This window comes from Bactrocera dorsalis, chromosome 5, assembly GCF_023373825.1.
Source record: "Bactrocera dorsalis isolate Fly_Bdor chromosome 5, ASM2337382v1, whole genome shotgun sequence".
NCBI lineage: Eukaryota > Metazoa > Arthropoda > Insecta > Diptera > Tephritidae > Bactrocera > Bactrocera dorsalis.
In genome coordinates, this window is record NC_064307.1 from 695,689 (window position 1) to 712,895 (window position 17,207).

Sequence of the window (17,207 nt, forward strand, 5' to 3'; positions counted from 1 at the left end):
ATAAAATATTAGCTGAAAAGACAATTTTTGGTCATGGAATTATTATATTTTAAGGCAACCGCAATTTATCAAAAGAGATGTTCTGAACCAAACTATTTTTTTTCGTTAGAGAAAAAAACAATCTTCATTTAGAGCAAATTTAGAATGGGCGGGGAACTTGTTACAGAAATAAAAACTACCGACAAACACTAAGAACCACTAAATTTTAAGAAAACAACAATAAATTTCAAGCAAATCTGCAATCAATCAATTTTCTATCAAACTGCGGACTACTTCGGTCAATAAATTATGATTTTACCTTTTCATCAACGCACCGAAAGCTGCACAGCACAAAACCGTAATTACCCAAAACGCAAACGATGTGTGCCGACGAAATTGAATGATAAATGCATAGCAACAAACAAAAACAAAATAACACATTTTCTTCAAAGGTAAATGAAAATAAAATAAATAGCAAAGCAAAGAGCGGAAAAGTCAAAGAACTCACCACAAAGGCAACGCTGACTGACCGTCTAACTGACAGACGGACAGACGCGCTGCGTGCTTTAATGTCGGTTTGTCAGCTGACTTGTCTTATTATCAGACAGACCTATCAGCACCGAAAAGCAACAAGCCAACCAAACCATGTCTGTCAAGCCAACCAGCTAATGGAAGTCAAGCAGTGGATGACGATGACGGCGACGGCGACCCGCCGAACAGGCCAAGCAAAAATGTAAACAAAGCGCGAAGTCACAACAATGCCAGCGTGCACAGATGAAAATGCTGGGCAGCCACAAACGCGAACTGGTGTACTGCCCGAGAATAAAGAACCAAACAAAGAAGCCAACAACAAAGGCGAAGAAACAGCTTCCCAAAAGCAATAACACATTGGCTGTTTGTACATTTGTATATATGTATGTATGCGTGAGTGTGCCGTTGTGCTTCCATGTTTGCCGCTGTTTTCACTCGTACGAACGCGCGCCGTAGATGAGCAACGAAAAGACGCTGCGACAGCGACCGTTGGCAAGGTGACGTCACCACAGCTTTGGCACGGCATTTAGCTTTTATTTTTTGTGTTAATGTTTTTGTAATGTTTTTTGTTTTTAACTCGCTTCACTGCTACTTGTGGGGTTGCGCGCTTGCTGCCAATGCGTTAACGCTGCCCGCTTAACAGCTGCTAATGCTTCTAGTCGTAACCTTTAACGTTGTCGTCGTTGTTGTTGCTACAATTGTAAACACACGCGCGCACATACCCACATGTAAAGCTGTGTGCGCCTGACGTTATTGTAGCTCACATTTTTCGTTTTTGTGAATGAAAACGAATGAATGAAGCGGCTGTGGCGTGGCGTGGCGCGGCGTATCTGGACGCGTCGTGAAGTAGCGCGCGCTGCCACCAAATTTACTACGCGCTGCAAGTGTGAACTCTTCAGTAGCAGCAAAGCAGTCAAAATTTGTACTAGCACACACACACACGTGAATACGTGAACACATTCTTGTGCGAATAAATGTTCGTTCGTCGCGTGTCGGCGCTTGCCATCAATTTGTAGTGAATGAACGAGCGAGCGTCTCACAAGCATTACCGTTGTTGTTGTACGGAGTCTTGAATGTGTAGTATTGGAAAAACCATAGTAGATTGCACTAATCAACAGGCGCGCAGAAGTCGTAGCAAGCGCACGCGCACTTGTGTGTGTGTGTGCTCGCATGACTAACACAATTGACTAAGAAGCGTTGTTGGCGGAAGTTTGTGGACGAAAAGCACAGCGCTTGTGCTGTCGCCTGGTATGGTGCTGCTAAGCAAGCGTGAGCGTTTATGGTGTTTTTGTGCGCCAAAATTTGCTACCAGCTGCAAGTGGCTGCCACCGACCTACAAGTCAAGCTCAAGTGGCAGCAACGTGTTCCTACTAAAAGGCAAAGAGAGCGTGAAAGAGCGTAAGCCGTTATGTGAGAAATTTGCGAGCGAAATTGGAGAAAATTAGCAGGCGCTGATGAAGGACGACACAAACTCGGCGCGTGCACTTCCACTATTGCTTCCAACAAGTTAACCAAACTTATATGTAAGTAATTCGTGCAGAAACATAGCAACTTTATTACAAACACATGTATATTTGTGTTTTTGGAACAAACAGCTGCCACCCGCCAACTCCCGAACTTGGTTTGCTGGTGATTTGACTTCGTGATCCTTCAACGTCTTGCTACAAATTCAAGCATAAAAGTTTGGACGCATACTTACTAACATACATACATATGTATTTATGTAGCACAAGCACCAAAAGATTTTATAAATACATAAATATATATGCACATACAAATGCACATCTGTCTGTGTGTGTGTTTATATGCATTCGTAATTTTTGTGTTCATTGCTCTTGCTGCATTTGCGACCACATTACCACCCTATTAAGTCGGAAAGTTCATTCTTTGCATTATAAGAATTTCTTTGTCTTGACATTAATTCTAAGAAAAACTAAGCACAGTGTACCGGTACTTACAAAAATCGACTTAAAATATTAAATTGCAATAAATTTGAAAAATATAAAAAGTTATTATTTTAATAATATCTTTTAGTGGGTATCAATTGAAACTCTAACGGTGAAGACAAAGTTTTGCTTAAAATTATTTATTACTCTTACATATTTGCTCATATCTCCGAAACTATTTTCCGGATCAACTTCAAATTTTCGAAGAATGTTCCCAAATATGTACATATATACATACATATATATTCAATATACAGAAAAATCGAATTTTTTAACTCGCTTCAGAATAAACCTCACAAGTAAAAGTGAAGATGGTTTTACTATAAAACAGCCAAGATTTACATAATGAAGTTGAAAATTTTCACAAAAAAAGTGTAGTAATAAACTCTCTTATGAAATGAATAATGAACTATTTTGAGGAGTCAAGATTTCTCTCCAAAAGCAAACTTTACTCTCACTTTTCCACTCAAGACTCCAACATCCTCGCATTATTAGAAACTTCCGAAATATTTTGGCCGATTTTGCCAACTTACATGCCGAGTAAGACCACAGTGCAAGCGAGTGAAGACATTATCCAGGCACACAGACAACTAGCTGAATTCTTAACGCCAAACGGTGCGTCGAACTCGGTTCGCCACCCATTTTATGGCCATATACCATACTGTTTGCAAGTCCATGCAACGCCGCAGACGCTTGCTTATACATAATGCTTGCGCACATTTTTATTGTCTACATTTCTAATTTATTTTCAATAAATTAACAAAGAAATGCCAAAAGTAAGCGCCAATACTGACAGATGCTTAGCAATTGCTGGGAGTATGTGGTCAATTTCCAATTGGATAAAGAAATAAACCTAATGAATGTAATTAAATTCTAAAGTCAATAGACGTTTACTTTGAAAACTGAGTTACAATAATTATTTTTTTATATTCTTCAAACATTTGCAATTCGAAATTTCTGTTTATGGTGTGGAAAGGGACTTTGCCTAGTGTAGTAGTGACGCTAAGTAATAGCAGTCGCTTTCTGAAGAGAGTCTTCAATATTTACCGCTATAGTATCTCTCAACGAGCTATTATCTTTCGAAGTTTGTAACTTCCCGAAGGAAACGTTCTGAAAACTTTCACACCTCATTTCCTATCCAAGAAGCTGCTCATTTCTCAGAACCATCGATAGCGGACTACTATAGCACAAAGCTACCAAAATCTAGTCAAGATATTTGTATGCTATAAGAACTTGGCAAGCGTATCAGAGCTTCAATGCAGCAAAACTTAACGGTTTTTTTACTCCTCGACACGAGTACGCACTCCCTTGAGACGGTCTGAAATCAAAAAGAGAGTGGGCACAAATCGCCGCAGGGTAGCGCTCATCTGTGTGTACTCACACATACATATCTGCACAAATACACTCGTTTAAGTTGTAATGAAAAGTTTCAATAATTAATTATAGTGTTTTTAATTTCCTGCCGCGCCATTATGTGCAAGAAAAGATTGCAAAGCGAAGAAGCAATGGGCGCTCACTCAAATGCAGGCTACTGCCACCCCTTTACGTTCCTTTTATTTTATTTTTATTACACATTTCGTTTAATAATGAGCTTTGAGCGCGGCAGTTCGCACAATACGCACTTTATTCGTCCTTTAGTTAAAAGAAATTATTTGCGCACATACACACGTGAAAGACGCGTGTACACATACATATGTATGTATAGTAAGTAAATAAATATGTAAATACAGGCATCGCAATATTAATCCGCAGTATGCGCCCTATTTTTGACCTCCTTTCGCTTGAACCTCGCGCATTGCAGGTGTCGTCCCGCCTTAGCCATCCGGCTGTACCGTTAGGCCGCGCTTACTTCAACGCATAAATGCATTTTTATTAAATATTACGGCATTGGCGCATATTTATTGTAAGTGCATAACAAAGTAGGCGCATTCAAATGACAAACAATTTATTATTCGCCGTTTACGCATACAAAGTACGAACAAATAAAATGTAAAAATATTTGCAAATTTACTTAAATTGTTCAGGTAATGATTTTTCAATTATAAACATACTTACATACATGCAAGACTTACAAAATTACATAAATACATATATATGCATGTATTTATTTCATTTTCCAAGCGCCCAGTTCCATTGCGAGTTTTTGTTGCTGTTGCGGTTTTTTCGCAAATTAGTTAGTAATTTAGTGTATTGTTATTTTTTTTTTTTTGTTTTCTTTTTGCTTAGTTGCAATTGTTTATGTACTTAGTTATTCGCCATTTATTTATGTAAATGTGAAATTGAAAATTTGCATAGCACACAATGTAGCGCAAGCACACACACGGCCGGAGACCGAGACGGAGACTTACGCGTGCCTGCGACCGCGGCCAAACACTCAAGTTTGCCTAACGCAAACACACGCACATACATACATATATGTGCATGTGTAAATTTGCAAGTTTGTAGGGACCTATTCACCTGCGCGCCGAGGCCTAGCTGCAGCTTGGTTAAGTTAAGCGCAACTTGAGTGCAGCCTAGTGGCCCACATGTCCGTGACAGACGTGCGCCAGCACTCCACCCCCGCTGCCGGCGCGCCTCCCTTCAAGACACTTATTAAGCAAACGGTATTTGTTCAGCACACGCACACACACACGCACAGGAGGCTAGTGTGTGTTAGGCGCACACAAAGTCACAAGCCAAACAAACAGTCAGTCAGTTAGTCGTAACGTCACAGTCAGCTAGTTAGTGGCGCAGTCAGTCGCTCAGTTAGCTGATTTTCTAATCAGCCTAGAAATTCAGCCGCTTGACTTGAAATACTTTTTCATTTTATGTTAATGACAAAATTGCATAATGAATTTAATGTAAGTGCGTACACACACACACGCATGCAGGCAAATACATGTGTACTCGCCTAAATAATAATCATAGCAACAATGTGTGCGTGTGTTCGTTTAAATGTCTTCAAAGTCGAATAATGCCTTGCAAACGGAGTAAATATTGACAGAAGAACGCATGATTTCTATTTATTTAGCAATTTATTTGATTTTTACTTTGTTTTATGCAAATTAAATTGCTCATTTATGATTTAAGCTTGATTATACTTAAATGTGCATTTTAGCTCACTAATTGCGTTATCTACGGTTTGATAATGTGCCTTAATTGACGGTAAACTCAGTCGTAATAAATATTGTCTGTAAGAATTCGGTTAAGCTCTTCTGAAAGGTTCAATTCCATGCGGTTCCCGATCGAACTGTTACCGTTACGACAACGGTCGTAGACAGTGAGATCGCACGAGCAGAATTATCATCCAAACTTTAATACTTCAGTAGCATAAAGAACTTGCAGAGTGACGAATCGAATATGCAACTGGTATAAATTCAATGCATGTGCGAACTAGAAGAACCAGTCTTAATAGTATAAGAAAAAAATCCAACTAATGGTACGGATACCATCTTCTTAAAACAATTAATGCAATAATACTGCATTTTTTCTACAAAGCTCTACTTATAAAAAGATTCAAATTCCTATTGCTTAGATGTATCTGAGAGATCCCCTTTCCTAAAGGCCTGCAGTCTTCATATTTTGAGGAAAGCTTTAAATACACCATAGATATAAAGCGATAATATAAATGGATGATGAAGGCACAGAAAAAGTTATTCTTAGGGCACAGTGGAACAAAAAAAAACCGTGAGAGAAGGCAACATTGAAAGTCATTCTGTACTCAGCCTAAACACTATGACAAAATCGACTGAATACTGATAGATATATTCAGACTGACAAAAATAACAAATAGTTTTATGCTTCAAACAATGGAAGCCATATTTCAGAGTAATAAAAATTAGTCCATCAAAATACAACCTCTTAAGCTATCCAATTTTTTATAAAATTGTATAAACACTTACCCTTTCTTCCTCACGAATCATCTCAGCGATTTCTGGTTTGATCTCCAGCTCATCATGATGTCCCACCGCGGATGAAATATTTGCAGCCCCAGCGGCTCCTGTGCCAGCGGCGCCTGCGCCAGCACCAGCAGCCAGAGAAGCGCCTAAGGCTGAAGCCATAGCCGCGTGTGAGTGCGCCGCTGCATGCAACTGATGTTGAGCGGCCAACTGTTGGGCCGCAGCTGCGGCATGATGATGATGATGGTGCGGGTGATGCGGATGATGTGGATTTACGCCCAACGCAGCTGCTGCGGCGGCGGCGGCAACGGGATTGGAATGTACATTCAAGGGCATGCCGCTTGCAGTAGCTGCTGCTGCTGCGGCTGCGGCTGCGGCTGGCGAAGACATTGCACCTTTGAGACTGCTGGCCGACGGCATAGATGGTGGACGATATGAGTGACCGGTGGCAAGTGATGTTGGTGTGTCTGGTGCAGTCGGTGTTGAGCTGCAAAGCGTTGGTGTTGATGAGCTAGCAGCGGTTGGTGCTGAAGTTGTTGCAATGGCGGACTGTGAGTTGCTTTGATTGGCATTTGCTGCGGCGTTGTTAGTAGGGTTGGGGTTTGGCGAAGCGAAAGGATTGCGTACAATGGTGGATGTGGTCACGGCAACGACTGGTTGTTGTGGAGTAGCACTGACATCAGCGCCACTTGTTTCGTCAGTGGTAGCGTTGGTTGTTTGCGTATTGGGTTCCGCTGACTCGCTTGTTGACTGCATTGAAGCATTGGCACCGAAACGTGACATATTGCCATCGGTGAATAGACCATCTCGCGAACGTTTGCGCTGACGCTGTGCAGCCAAATTTAAATCAAGTGCGGCAGTATGTGGAAAAACCTTGCCCATTGTAGGATCCAGCATACGTGCACGTTTTGGCTTTTGGCACCCATCTTCGGCACTTTCTGTATCATCATCGCTTTCAGCTTCCTCCTCGTCATCGAAAATGGTCATGCGCTGTTCGGGCATCATAGGATGTGGTGCGGCCATACCATGACCACTTCCGGCGCTCACTTCCGCCAAACCGCGTATCTTCAACATTTCGGCGACTTTCAGCAAAGGATTTATCTGCTCTTGACTGACATTGATCTCACCCTTATACATGAACTCCATTATGGCTTTCAGCTCTTCCCATCTCACATCGCGCATTATAATTATGGGATGCTGGCAAGGATTATCGTAGAAGAGCGCTTGGAAGTATGGCGAGCAAGCGGATAGCACCATCTTGTGCGCCTTGATGGACTGACCTTCGCAAGCGAGCGTTACATCCACAAAGGACTCATTCTGCAGCAGCTCATCGAAGACATTTGTCAAATTGGTTTGGTAGTTGTTCCAGCGCAAGCAGAACTGTTGTTGCTGTGAGTTTGTTGCCACCGCAGCGGCTGCGGCCAATTGCTTCTTCGACTTCAAGCCGAGCGGCGAAATGGACTTACGTGCAGCTAACGGTGTTGACTGCTTCGTCAACTTCGATATGCGCATTGGCATATGCATCGCTCCGTCCAGACCGCGCCGCTGCTCGAATCCAAACAGCGCAGCATTCATGCGCGTCAATATCTCTGCTGATGCTGAGTCCAAGCTGCGTCTGTGATGATCGGGCGATGTGGGCAGGGAACGCGACTTGGGTAGCTGCACGTCGACGTGCAAGTCGGGATCATCATCAAGTGCCGAACTCAAGCCAACCACTTCGCTGGTAGTGAATGGGCGTGGTGGTGGCGTTATATCACCACTCACCACTGCGCTCACAGTCTTGGCTGTTGCAATAGTATTTGTTTCACTGGTTTTGTCAACCGACATGCTATTCGCCGTTTCAGCAGCCGGCTGCTGCTCCATAGCGTCTGCTTGTGTTGATGTGTGCTGCTCGAGTTGCTGCGCGGCGTGTGCAGTGTTGGCCGGTGTTTGTTCCGGCACGTCGTTATAGGCGTTGGTTGTTGTTGTGATTTTAGCTTCGACTATATTGCTGCCAATCTGAAATGGTGAGGCTGCGGCGCATGCGCGTGTGTTTGCTTCGTTCTCACTGATCTCGGAAAGTGGCGATTGATAGCCGGCAATTAAGCGGTCGGCCGTTTCGGTGTGTTTTTGTGTGTAGTCAATAATGTCTTTTGTCATATCCATTTTACCTTCGGTTTTTGTTTTGCTTATAGCTTTTGTGATATATATCAGTATTGAGTTTATTATAATAAAGTTTTTAAGCACTTGTTTTCAAGTGTAGCACATTTTTCAAATAGTTTATCGATTTTTCTGTTGTCACTTGCTTCAGAAATGATTTTTTTATACTTCTAAATTGTTTCTGTTGAAATAAAGACTGATATCAGTTTTAAACTACACTATCGGTTATATATATAAATATATATATGCATATACTTAGATTGCCAATTGTATATGTTCGTCAGATTCTTTCCCAAAGCATCCCAAAACCTTAAAGTTCGAGAAAAACATATTTAAGAATCCATCAAGCATATTGGTGATGGTTTAAAATGCAGTCGCCAGCTTTTCTTTGATTTTTTTCTTTCTGTTTCTGTTTTCGTTTTCCGTTTGTTAAGCATTGATCTTTTACCTTGAATATCATGTAAACGCCTAATTTAATCGAAAAACTATACGAGACAATTTTTGTGGAGCAGTAAATTCCTACACAACTATGAGCTTTCCGATGTATCATGATTTTTTCAGTTATAAAATTCATAAGGAAAACTTTGGCCTTAAAAGAATGAAACTTCAACCGTTTATATTTTTAAATGGTTAGTTATTGAAATCCCTACAAAACCTTTGAAACTAAATATTTTTTTCAAATATTTAGAGGCGAGATATGGATTTTTCTATTTGATAATAAAAAAATTGAGGGACTTTCCTTTACAATTAACAGCTCATACTTGGAGAAACTTTCTTAGAGGTTTCTAAAAAACTATTTTTCAGAGTGCCAAGTGAAAAGATCGGGTTTACCCACCCTAATAATTTTATATGCTGTATCCTTTGGTTTATCGTAGGTTCGAAGTTAATAATTATTCAAAATTGATTCTGAATCGATTTCTTTTGAGCCTTTGGAGAATGAAAATTATATTGGTCAAATTTAATTTTTAAAATATTTTTAATAAACAATTTACACTTTTTCTAGACATAAATTGTAAATAGTCTATCGTTCCCAGTAAGTTTTTCTATATATCAGGTTTACAACTTTGCTTCCACCGTTTTTTTTGTAAACTTAAGGCTTTTCTTGGGATTAAAAAAGAAAAGCAAAATTTCTCGCAAATGTCGAGAATTCGGCTCAAAAATTTTGCTTTTCTTTACAAAATTTACAGAGATCTGTTTGCATTCCAAACTTATTCTCAACTGAAACATATCAAAATAAAGTTGAAAAAATTTTTGATTTGAAAATGTATTCAAAATGACGTTTTTTACTGTTTATTTTTCTAATTCCTTTTTATAATTAGTTACGAGAAAAATAAATATTAAATATATACAGAAATTAAGCGTAAATATCTATTTCGATAAAAAAAATATATATCAAAACATCTGCAAAATCTGAAAATACGCTTTTAATTTTCGAAAACTAAGTCATTGTATTTTTAAAGATATAAAAAAGCGAAAAGTATATTAATTTTCACACTTTGAAAGAATGACCGTAATTTGCTCTCAAAAATGGCCAAAATAGTTTTCGAATTTAAAAAATATATGTATATATAAAAATTTTAATTTTTGGATCTCTGTATAGATTCTGAATTTTCGTTGACTACTTTGTGATAGTATATTCTTTGCTTAAGAAAAGGAACTCTTTTTTTTAATTGTTTAACATTTTCTTTGATTTCGTTTTTTGGTGTTTTATGACATTTAATTTTTTTTCTACGAAATTCAAAAACAATATAAAAGCTACTGCACTATTTTTTTTATATATTTTTTTTTAATTTTCATCAATTTTTTTTAAATCTAATTAACATTTATAAGAAGAAAAAAAGTAAATCGGGTAAATGTTTGAATTAAAATATAATTTGTTAAATAACACTTTTTTATTTTTAAAATATACATATGTATGCATGTATATCATTTCTAAAAGTTGTATTTCAATAAATTAATAATAAAAAATCATATCCTAAATATGTACATTCGACCCTAAAATTTCATTAAAAATGTGCACCCAGAAATTCAATTTTTTTTATTTTACTTTTTTTGTAACAAATAATACTGAAAACATCCTTCGCTCCAAGAAAAAATCATGAAAAGTTAACCCTCAAACATTGTTCGGCAGCTTCTGAGGCGCATAAAACTTTCCCAAACACTCCAGGCAACGTTAACAACAACAACAATTAAGACACGAAAAGCAAAAAACAAAAAACTATAAAAATCATTTATTGAACAGCTACAAAAACAGCAGCAACAAATAACCAATAGCTAGTTGTGCTTTCCGAGAAGGTGTGAACTGTCTGCCAGCTGCGACCGCAAAGGCAAAAGTTGCCGCAAAACAAAAAATCGCCTCGAAACACACAAAACCAATACAATTCATATATGTAACTGTGTATTGAGCTGCTTCTGCTTCTGCTGCGACAGCTCCGCCACCTTCTCACCCAAGCGCGAGGCAATTTATCTCGAGCACAAGCGTACAAGCAGCGCCACGCATTATGTTGCTGAGGCTGCTGCTGCTGCGGCTACTGCCGTGCCGTTTGGCTATTTTGGTGGTGTTTTTGTTGCAGCTGTTTTGCTTCGTTATTTATTAATTTTATTTTAATGTTATTTATATTAATTATGTATGTAGCTTAATGTATAAATATAGGCACACACACATACAATTATTTGTACATTCGTGCGTACAATTCGTGGCATTAATTGAGTGAGCGGGAAAGGGTGGCCGCAGCATAATGTAGCGCACAACACTCGTATTTAAAACATATGTAAGAATGTATGTGCTACATGCCGCCGCACATAACTATTTGATATAAATGTATAGTATATATTTTTATAACTTCGCACACACACACGTGTGAGCACAAGAATAATGTATGTAGAAGAACATTGGCACAAATAAATAATTGTGGAGACATAAAAATAAATTGCTGTTGTTGTTACTGCTGTTGGTTGCTGGGACCACCAAGGAGTGCCGCGGCATAGCCTCGCGTTCGCGGTACGGTGTGGTGTGTTGTCGCGGTTGTTGCCAGCATTACGCTCGTGTATGTCAATAATTTCTTTCATGTATTTATTTATTTTATTTATTTAATTTATTAATGCTGCTGCCACAGTCACTGCTGCCGTTTGAAGCAATTCCGCTATGCTATGGCGCAGCCACTTTCCTGCTTTATATTATTTTTATTACTTTATTGCTTTTGTTGCTGCGCTTCTTATTTGTACTGTCAGTTTTTTATTTTTTTTTTTTTGTTGTTTCGAGTCCTTTACAAGCGCCTTCCTATACACTGTATGTTTGTATATGGTTATACAATTATTAATGTGAGTATTTTTGTAGTTATGTGTGTGCATCGGTTTGGCTCCAAATACATTGTGCTTATAGCATTTAAATATATGTATATAAATATAATAAATTGCACCAAAGTTTTGGCAGTTCGTTCGTTTATCTTCTCCTTTGTTAGGCAACCAATTACTGTGGGCACGCACAGTGTGGCAAAAGCAAAAACTTTCTATAAAAAATGGAACTTTTATACGAAAAAAATACGATTAACATTTTATGTTTAACAAAATAACGTTTCTGTTCTGTTGATATGAAACGAAACAAATTATTATTTATTCATGTGAACATTTTATATACATTTTTGTCTGAACTTTTATACCTTTTTTCTGTATAGTATTGTATTATACAATATTGAAATTTTAACTTTTGATAAAAAAATTTTACTACTAAAATTTTAAATTGAATAAAAATATTTTTATCCAATAAATTTTCATAACAAAGCGATTGCTTTCCAAAATTTTTAATATTTTTTTAAACCTGTTTGTTACTCGATTTGCTTACTTCTTGTTCATGAATCAAGGTTTTTCTCTAATTTCTAATTCTAATTTTCATTTTGCAAATTTTCTTTGAAAACTTTCATTTTTTTTTCAAAACATTTCAATTTTTCTTCATAAAATTTCAGATTTTCTTCAAACACCTACAAATTCTCTTCAAAAAACTCAACTCCGCCCAACTTTCAAACATATCTCAAGAAAGCCTCCCAAAACATGAATGTTCATCTCTCTAAATAATCACTAGATCTGCTTGCTAGCTATTTCTAACTTTCGCACGAAAACGTATAATTGTCGACAACACTTCTTTCCTAAGCATTTCCTAAAACCTGTTTATTGTCCTGGTGTACTTCATTGTCTTTTCACACAACTTTTATCATTGTGCTCTCTATGTGCATCCTTTCCACTTGTCCCTCTATTACACTGTCGCATGCCCAATCCTCGCCGTTAATACTAATTAATGTTGCCCCACTCTCACGGCATTACAACGGACCGCGTCGGAAATCCGACTTACTCATCTTAGCTGCTACGCCACACTCCTTTTTCCTTAGCGTCTTTTCAGCCAAAAACGAAGACGATTCTATTATATTTATATTTATACTTTATAAGACAGCGTATTTAATGCGACCCCATGCACTTGCCGCCCGGTTGGGCTCAAGCCCTTTGTATACATATGTATTTCCACAGTGTCGCTGCTGAGTGGCTCCTTTGGGTGGCTCGCTGACTGGCTGGCTGCAAGTTTGCAAAGATCGGCGACTTTCGCAGTCTGCGAAGAAAACAAAAGCACACACGCACCGACAAAGCTGCGCACAGCTCCGACAACTATATACCATAACCGTTATAATAATGATGCGAGCGTATGAAAGTAAGGACATCCGGCTGTCCTTAGCATCAAGGCTGTTATGCTGTGTGTCTGAGGCTGAGTCTGAATCTCTGAGGCAGTAGCAACCTGGGCGCGCGCGTGAGTGTGTTTGTTGTTTGGTGGGTGGCTGGTCGAGGAGCTGGTTTTGGTTTGTAAGGCGCGTAAACACGCTTATAATATGCAACAACAACGGCATGCACGGTAGCAGCAAAAGCGATGAAAAACAATGTGCACAACAATAAAAACAAAAGGAACCTGCGGAACGACAATGGCAACGGCAGCAACGGCAACAGTAACAACAATAACAACAATTATTGTACAAGTAGTACATAAAGGAGCCTGGGTGGCTGGCGGAAGCAGGCGAACAACAACGTTGGCAAACTGAAGTGTAATAAATTAATAAATTACAAATTTGTTGCGCTGCAACGCTGGAAACTTTTTCACTGTTCACTGCTGTTCACAGCTTTTTACTGCTGCGCTGGCTTTTTCTGCGCGCATTAATTTAAGTTTTATTTATACGGTTTTGTTACAGCTCTATATATAGCTGTATATATTTTTGTTTCATACATACATATTTTATGTTTTGTTCTGAAAATCGATTTTCGCCGTTTGCGTTGCGTATAAATAATCACTTTTTCACCGATTTCTTATAAAACTTTTTCTTTCACGCCAACAAAATAATTATGCAGACTTGTCATTCACTTGTAGTTCACTTTTTTTTTTGCAAGAAACTCATTTATTATAAATTCACAAGTTGCTTCACAGTTTGTAATTTTCACAAAAATATTTTGTTTATACAAATTTTGTTTTGTTTTTTGTTTTAATTATTTTTTTTTAGAAATTTTAATGCGCGCTTCACGGTTGCTAATGCTGCGGCTGTCGGCATACATCACATCGCAACGCATCGAAAATAAACAGATCGCATCCAACATTTGCTTTACTCATTCACAAAATGTGTGCGCGCGGTCGCTTTGGCCGTTCAATCAAAACAGTTGCTGTTCATCATCACAAAGCAAATCACTTCTTCACACACTCTCGTCGGCGTTAATTCTATTCAATTTCAATCAGACGAACGACACGACACAACAGTTGAATGCGAACTGAACTCGCGTACGTGAATTAAACTCAATGTTTGCGGTTGAACGTGGATACACTGCAGCTTGCAGCGTCGCCAGCAGCGCTGCCCACTCCCGTTACACTCACACTGCGAGAAGGCCGCCTGCTTCCCAATTGGGTTCGTGTGAGTGGCTCGCAGCCGCTTCAGCTCAGCTGTTGTATCGTGTGCTGGTATGCGTGAGCGCCGGAAAGCCACTTCTTTGCATGTGTGCGCTCACGCTCTCTCTCTCCGTACGCAATGCACCGCCACCGCCTTGTTCAGCTGCGTTTGTGGGCTGCTTTTGTTGTTGTTACTGAGGATACCTCTGCTACAACTGCTGCGTGCCGCTTTGGGGGTGTGTGTCTGCATCTTGTGGCGCTGACGGCGAATTCGCTGCATTCGCTCTCTGTTTCATTTCCTCATGATTCCGTATGTTGGCAAAGCACCCCTGCTACTTTTGCGTCAGCTTTGAGATTTTCCGAAAGATGTGTGCTTTTGCTTGGCTTAGGTTTTTTGGTTGCAGAGAATTGCCCAACTATTTAAGAGCGGATAATAATTGTTGAGCATTAGCAAGAGAACATTAGAAATGATTTTGCACCGATGACCATTTTTATTTTCAGTTTTGGAACACTTTGATTTGAATTTATGTATTTAACAAGTATTAGTTGGCATATTTCTTCTTAAGACAATTTGCGAAATTAAAAATTTTCCAACCGCCTAATTTTCAAAAATTATCTTTTGAAAGCAAAATCAAGAAATATATAGAAAGCAGATCAAAACCCTTCATGTGATGTTTTTTTGGTAGTAAATATGTAGCTTACTAAATTAGATATAAAAACTACAATTTACAAAATGTTTTATAAATAGTTTGAGTATTTAGAAAACAGCATTAGTAGTTAGTTACAATATGCTTTTTCTTCCTAATTTTAAGTTATTTCCAATCCATCAAGATAGAAACAAAACAGAGCTGAAGAGATCCCAAACTTTTGTGTTAAAAATTATATTAAAATAAATTTTTTTTCCGCAAAAAGTTATTATAAAAAATTTTAAAAGTACCATATATACAAATGTATGTATATATGTATATGCGTATGTAGGTTAAAAGTTAGTTACAAAAATCAAGATCATTAACGCAAGATATTTAGCCTTCTGCACTAAACGTTCTTATGTATGGCCTGCAAAATCGTATTTGAAACAAAGTGTGAGATTTAGTTTGAAAAAAATCTCTGCATATTAAAAATTATAAATATACTGAATAAAATGTCTACTGACTTTTTCGTCTATTCAGTTTCTTGTAAATTCTTCATTAGTTCATAAAGGGTTTCTAATCGAATTTCCAGCGTTTACTCAGCAGAAAAGTATGTTAATACCACCGACTAGGATATATTAAGTTTGCCACGATGTTTGTAACAACCAAAAAGAAACATGGAGGTTCTGTGGAATGTGCACATACTGCGTGCAAATGATCAGAGTCACGAGCTGAGTCGATTAAGCCATGTCCGTCTATATAAACGCGAACTTGTCTCTCAGTGTTTGAGATGAGATATCGATCTGAAACTTTGCACACGTCATTTTTTCCGCGCATTTATCGGAACTCCCAATATCGGAACACTATATAATATAGCTATCGCAAAAATGACCGATCAAAATCATGGGAAGGACTTGTACTTTTTTGAAATATTTATACGTAATAATTATAATGAAAACTTTGGACATTAATATATGATAACATATATTTGTATAACTAAGATATTTAGATTCTTATAATATAACTAAAGTATTTAGATTGCAGATGTTTTTTTTTTATTTCTTTTGTTTTTAACCATACTTCTAAAACCATATAAATTATAATATTCATTAATCTCGTTTTAGTAAAAAAATAGTTCGGACGAGGAGGTGAAACTACAAGATTCCGGTCATATATTCGCTCAAATTATTCAGTTGATGAATACTAATAATTCTGCAAAATGATATCTCAGCAGATCGATTTAAGTTTATCGACGGTATCCATCGATAAAATATATTTCGTAGTGTGGAAATAGAACAAATTTGTCGACGTCGACGAAATAAATTGGCGGTTTCGGAGTCAACACTGGTAACTATACTGCAGAACTTATAAATTTTTTTTATTTTGAAGTAAACCACGGAACATGCTCGTCTTTCAAAACTATTACTTTCTTGGTCCTTGGTTCTGTTAATCAACAAGTTTATAATTAAACTGAATTTAGTTGCTTGTCTTACATTTTTTTATTAAAAATTATTATACAAACTACCAAATTCAATAAAGTTCTTCTTCTAAAACTACTTAAATGCAGATATTTTAATCGTTGGTCAAGTTTTCTAACAAATTCGTATATACATATATATTTGCCTCACACATTTTCTAACTAGATATAAGTATTATTATTATCAAAATTTCATATGGAAAAAATTTCTTTTCTACAAACAGCAACTTTCCTTGAACATTTCCTCAGATGGAAAAAATCATTTTATGATTTCAATTAGTCAGAGAGTCCACATAATATTCGCGTGATGTGTTGGCCACCCAATGGCGTACATCTGTATGCATGCAGCAAATGCACACACACACATGTATGTATGTTTGCATATGACTACAAGCTACTATCTAATATTGAACATGAGTAAGCTGCTTTATACTTTCATTAATAGGCAAAAACACACATACATATATATATACTTCTATGTGTGTACATATGTATGCATTTATATGCTTACATAATTGCAGATATGTGCATAGAAGCGTGTATGAATGTCTCATAAGTCAAAATTCATTTGTATGCAAATTCTACATTGTTGTAGGCTCCACTAGCTGCACCTTTCCCATACAACGAAGCAATTACAACACGACTAACTGCATGCAAAAAGTAGTTTTTATTCATCTTTATCTATGTATGTATATGTATTATATACATACATATGTACGT

The 17,207-nt window shown here is 37.7% G+C and overlaps 1 protein-coding gene across 6 annotated transcripts in view; it reads right to left on the reverse strand.

Moving 5' to 3' along the window:
* LOC105232772 (protein bric-a-brac 2) overlaps positions 1-14,989 on the reverse strand; it is a 77,061-nt gene extending 62,072 nt beyond the window's left edge. For 2 of the 6 annotated variants that reach the window (XM_049459320.1, XM_049459318.1), the window contains exons 1-2: positions 13,575-14,982; positions 6,338-8,654 (exon numbers count right to left, since the gene is read on the reverse strand). In XM_049459320.1, coding sequence (XP_049315277.1) covers positions 6,338-8,479 — 2,142 coding nt within the window. In that variant the 5' untranslated portion in view covers positions 8,480-8,654; positions 13,575-14,982. Of the gene's footprint in view, positions 1-6,337; positions 8,670-13,574 lie in introns of all 6 variants that reach the window. The other 4 variants (XM_011214595.3, XM_019992610.2, XM_049459319.1 and 1 more) reach the window with 4 other exon arrangements.
* Between the last annotated feature and the right edge of the window lie 2,218 nt (positions 14,990-17,207).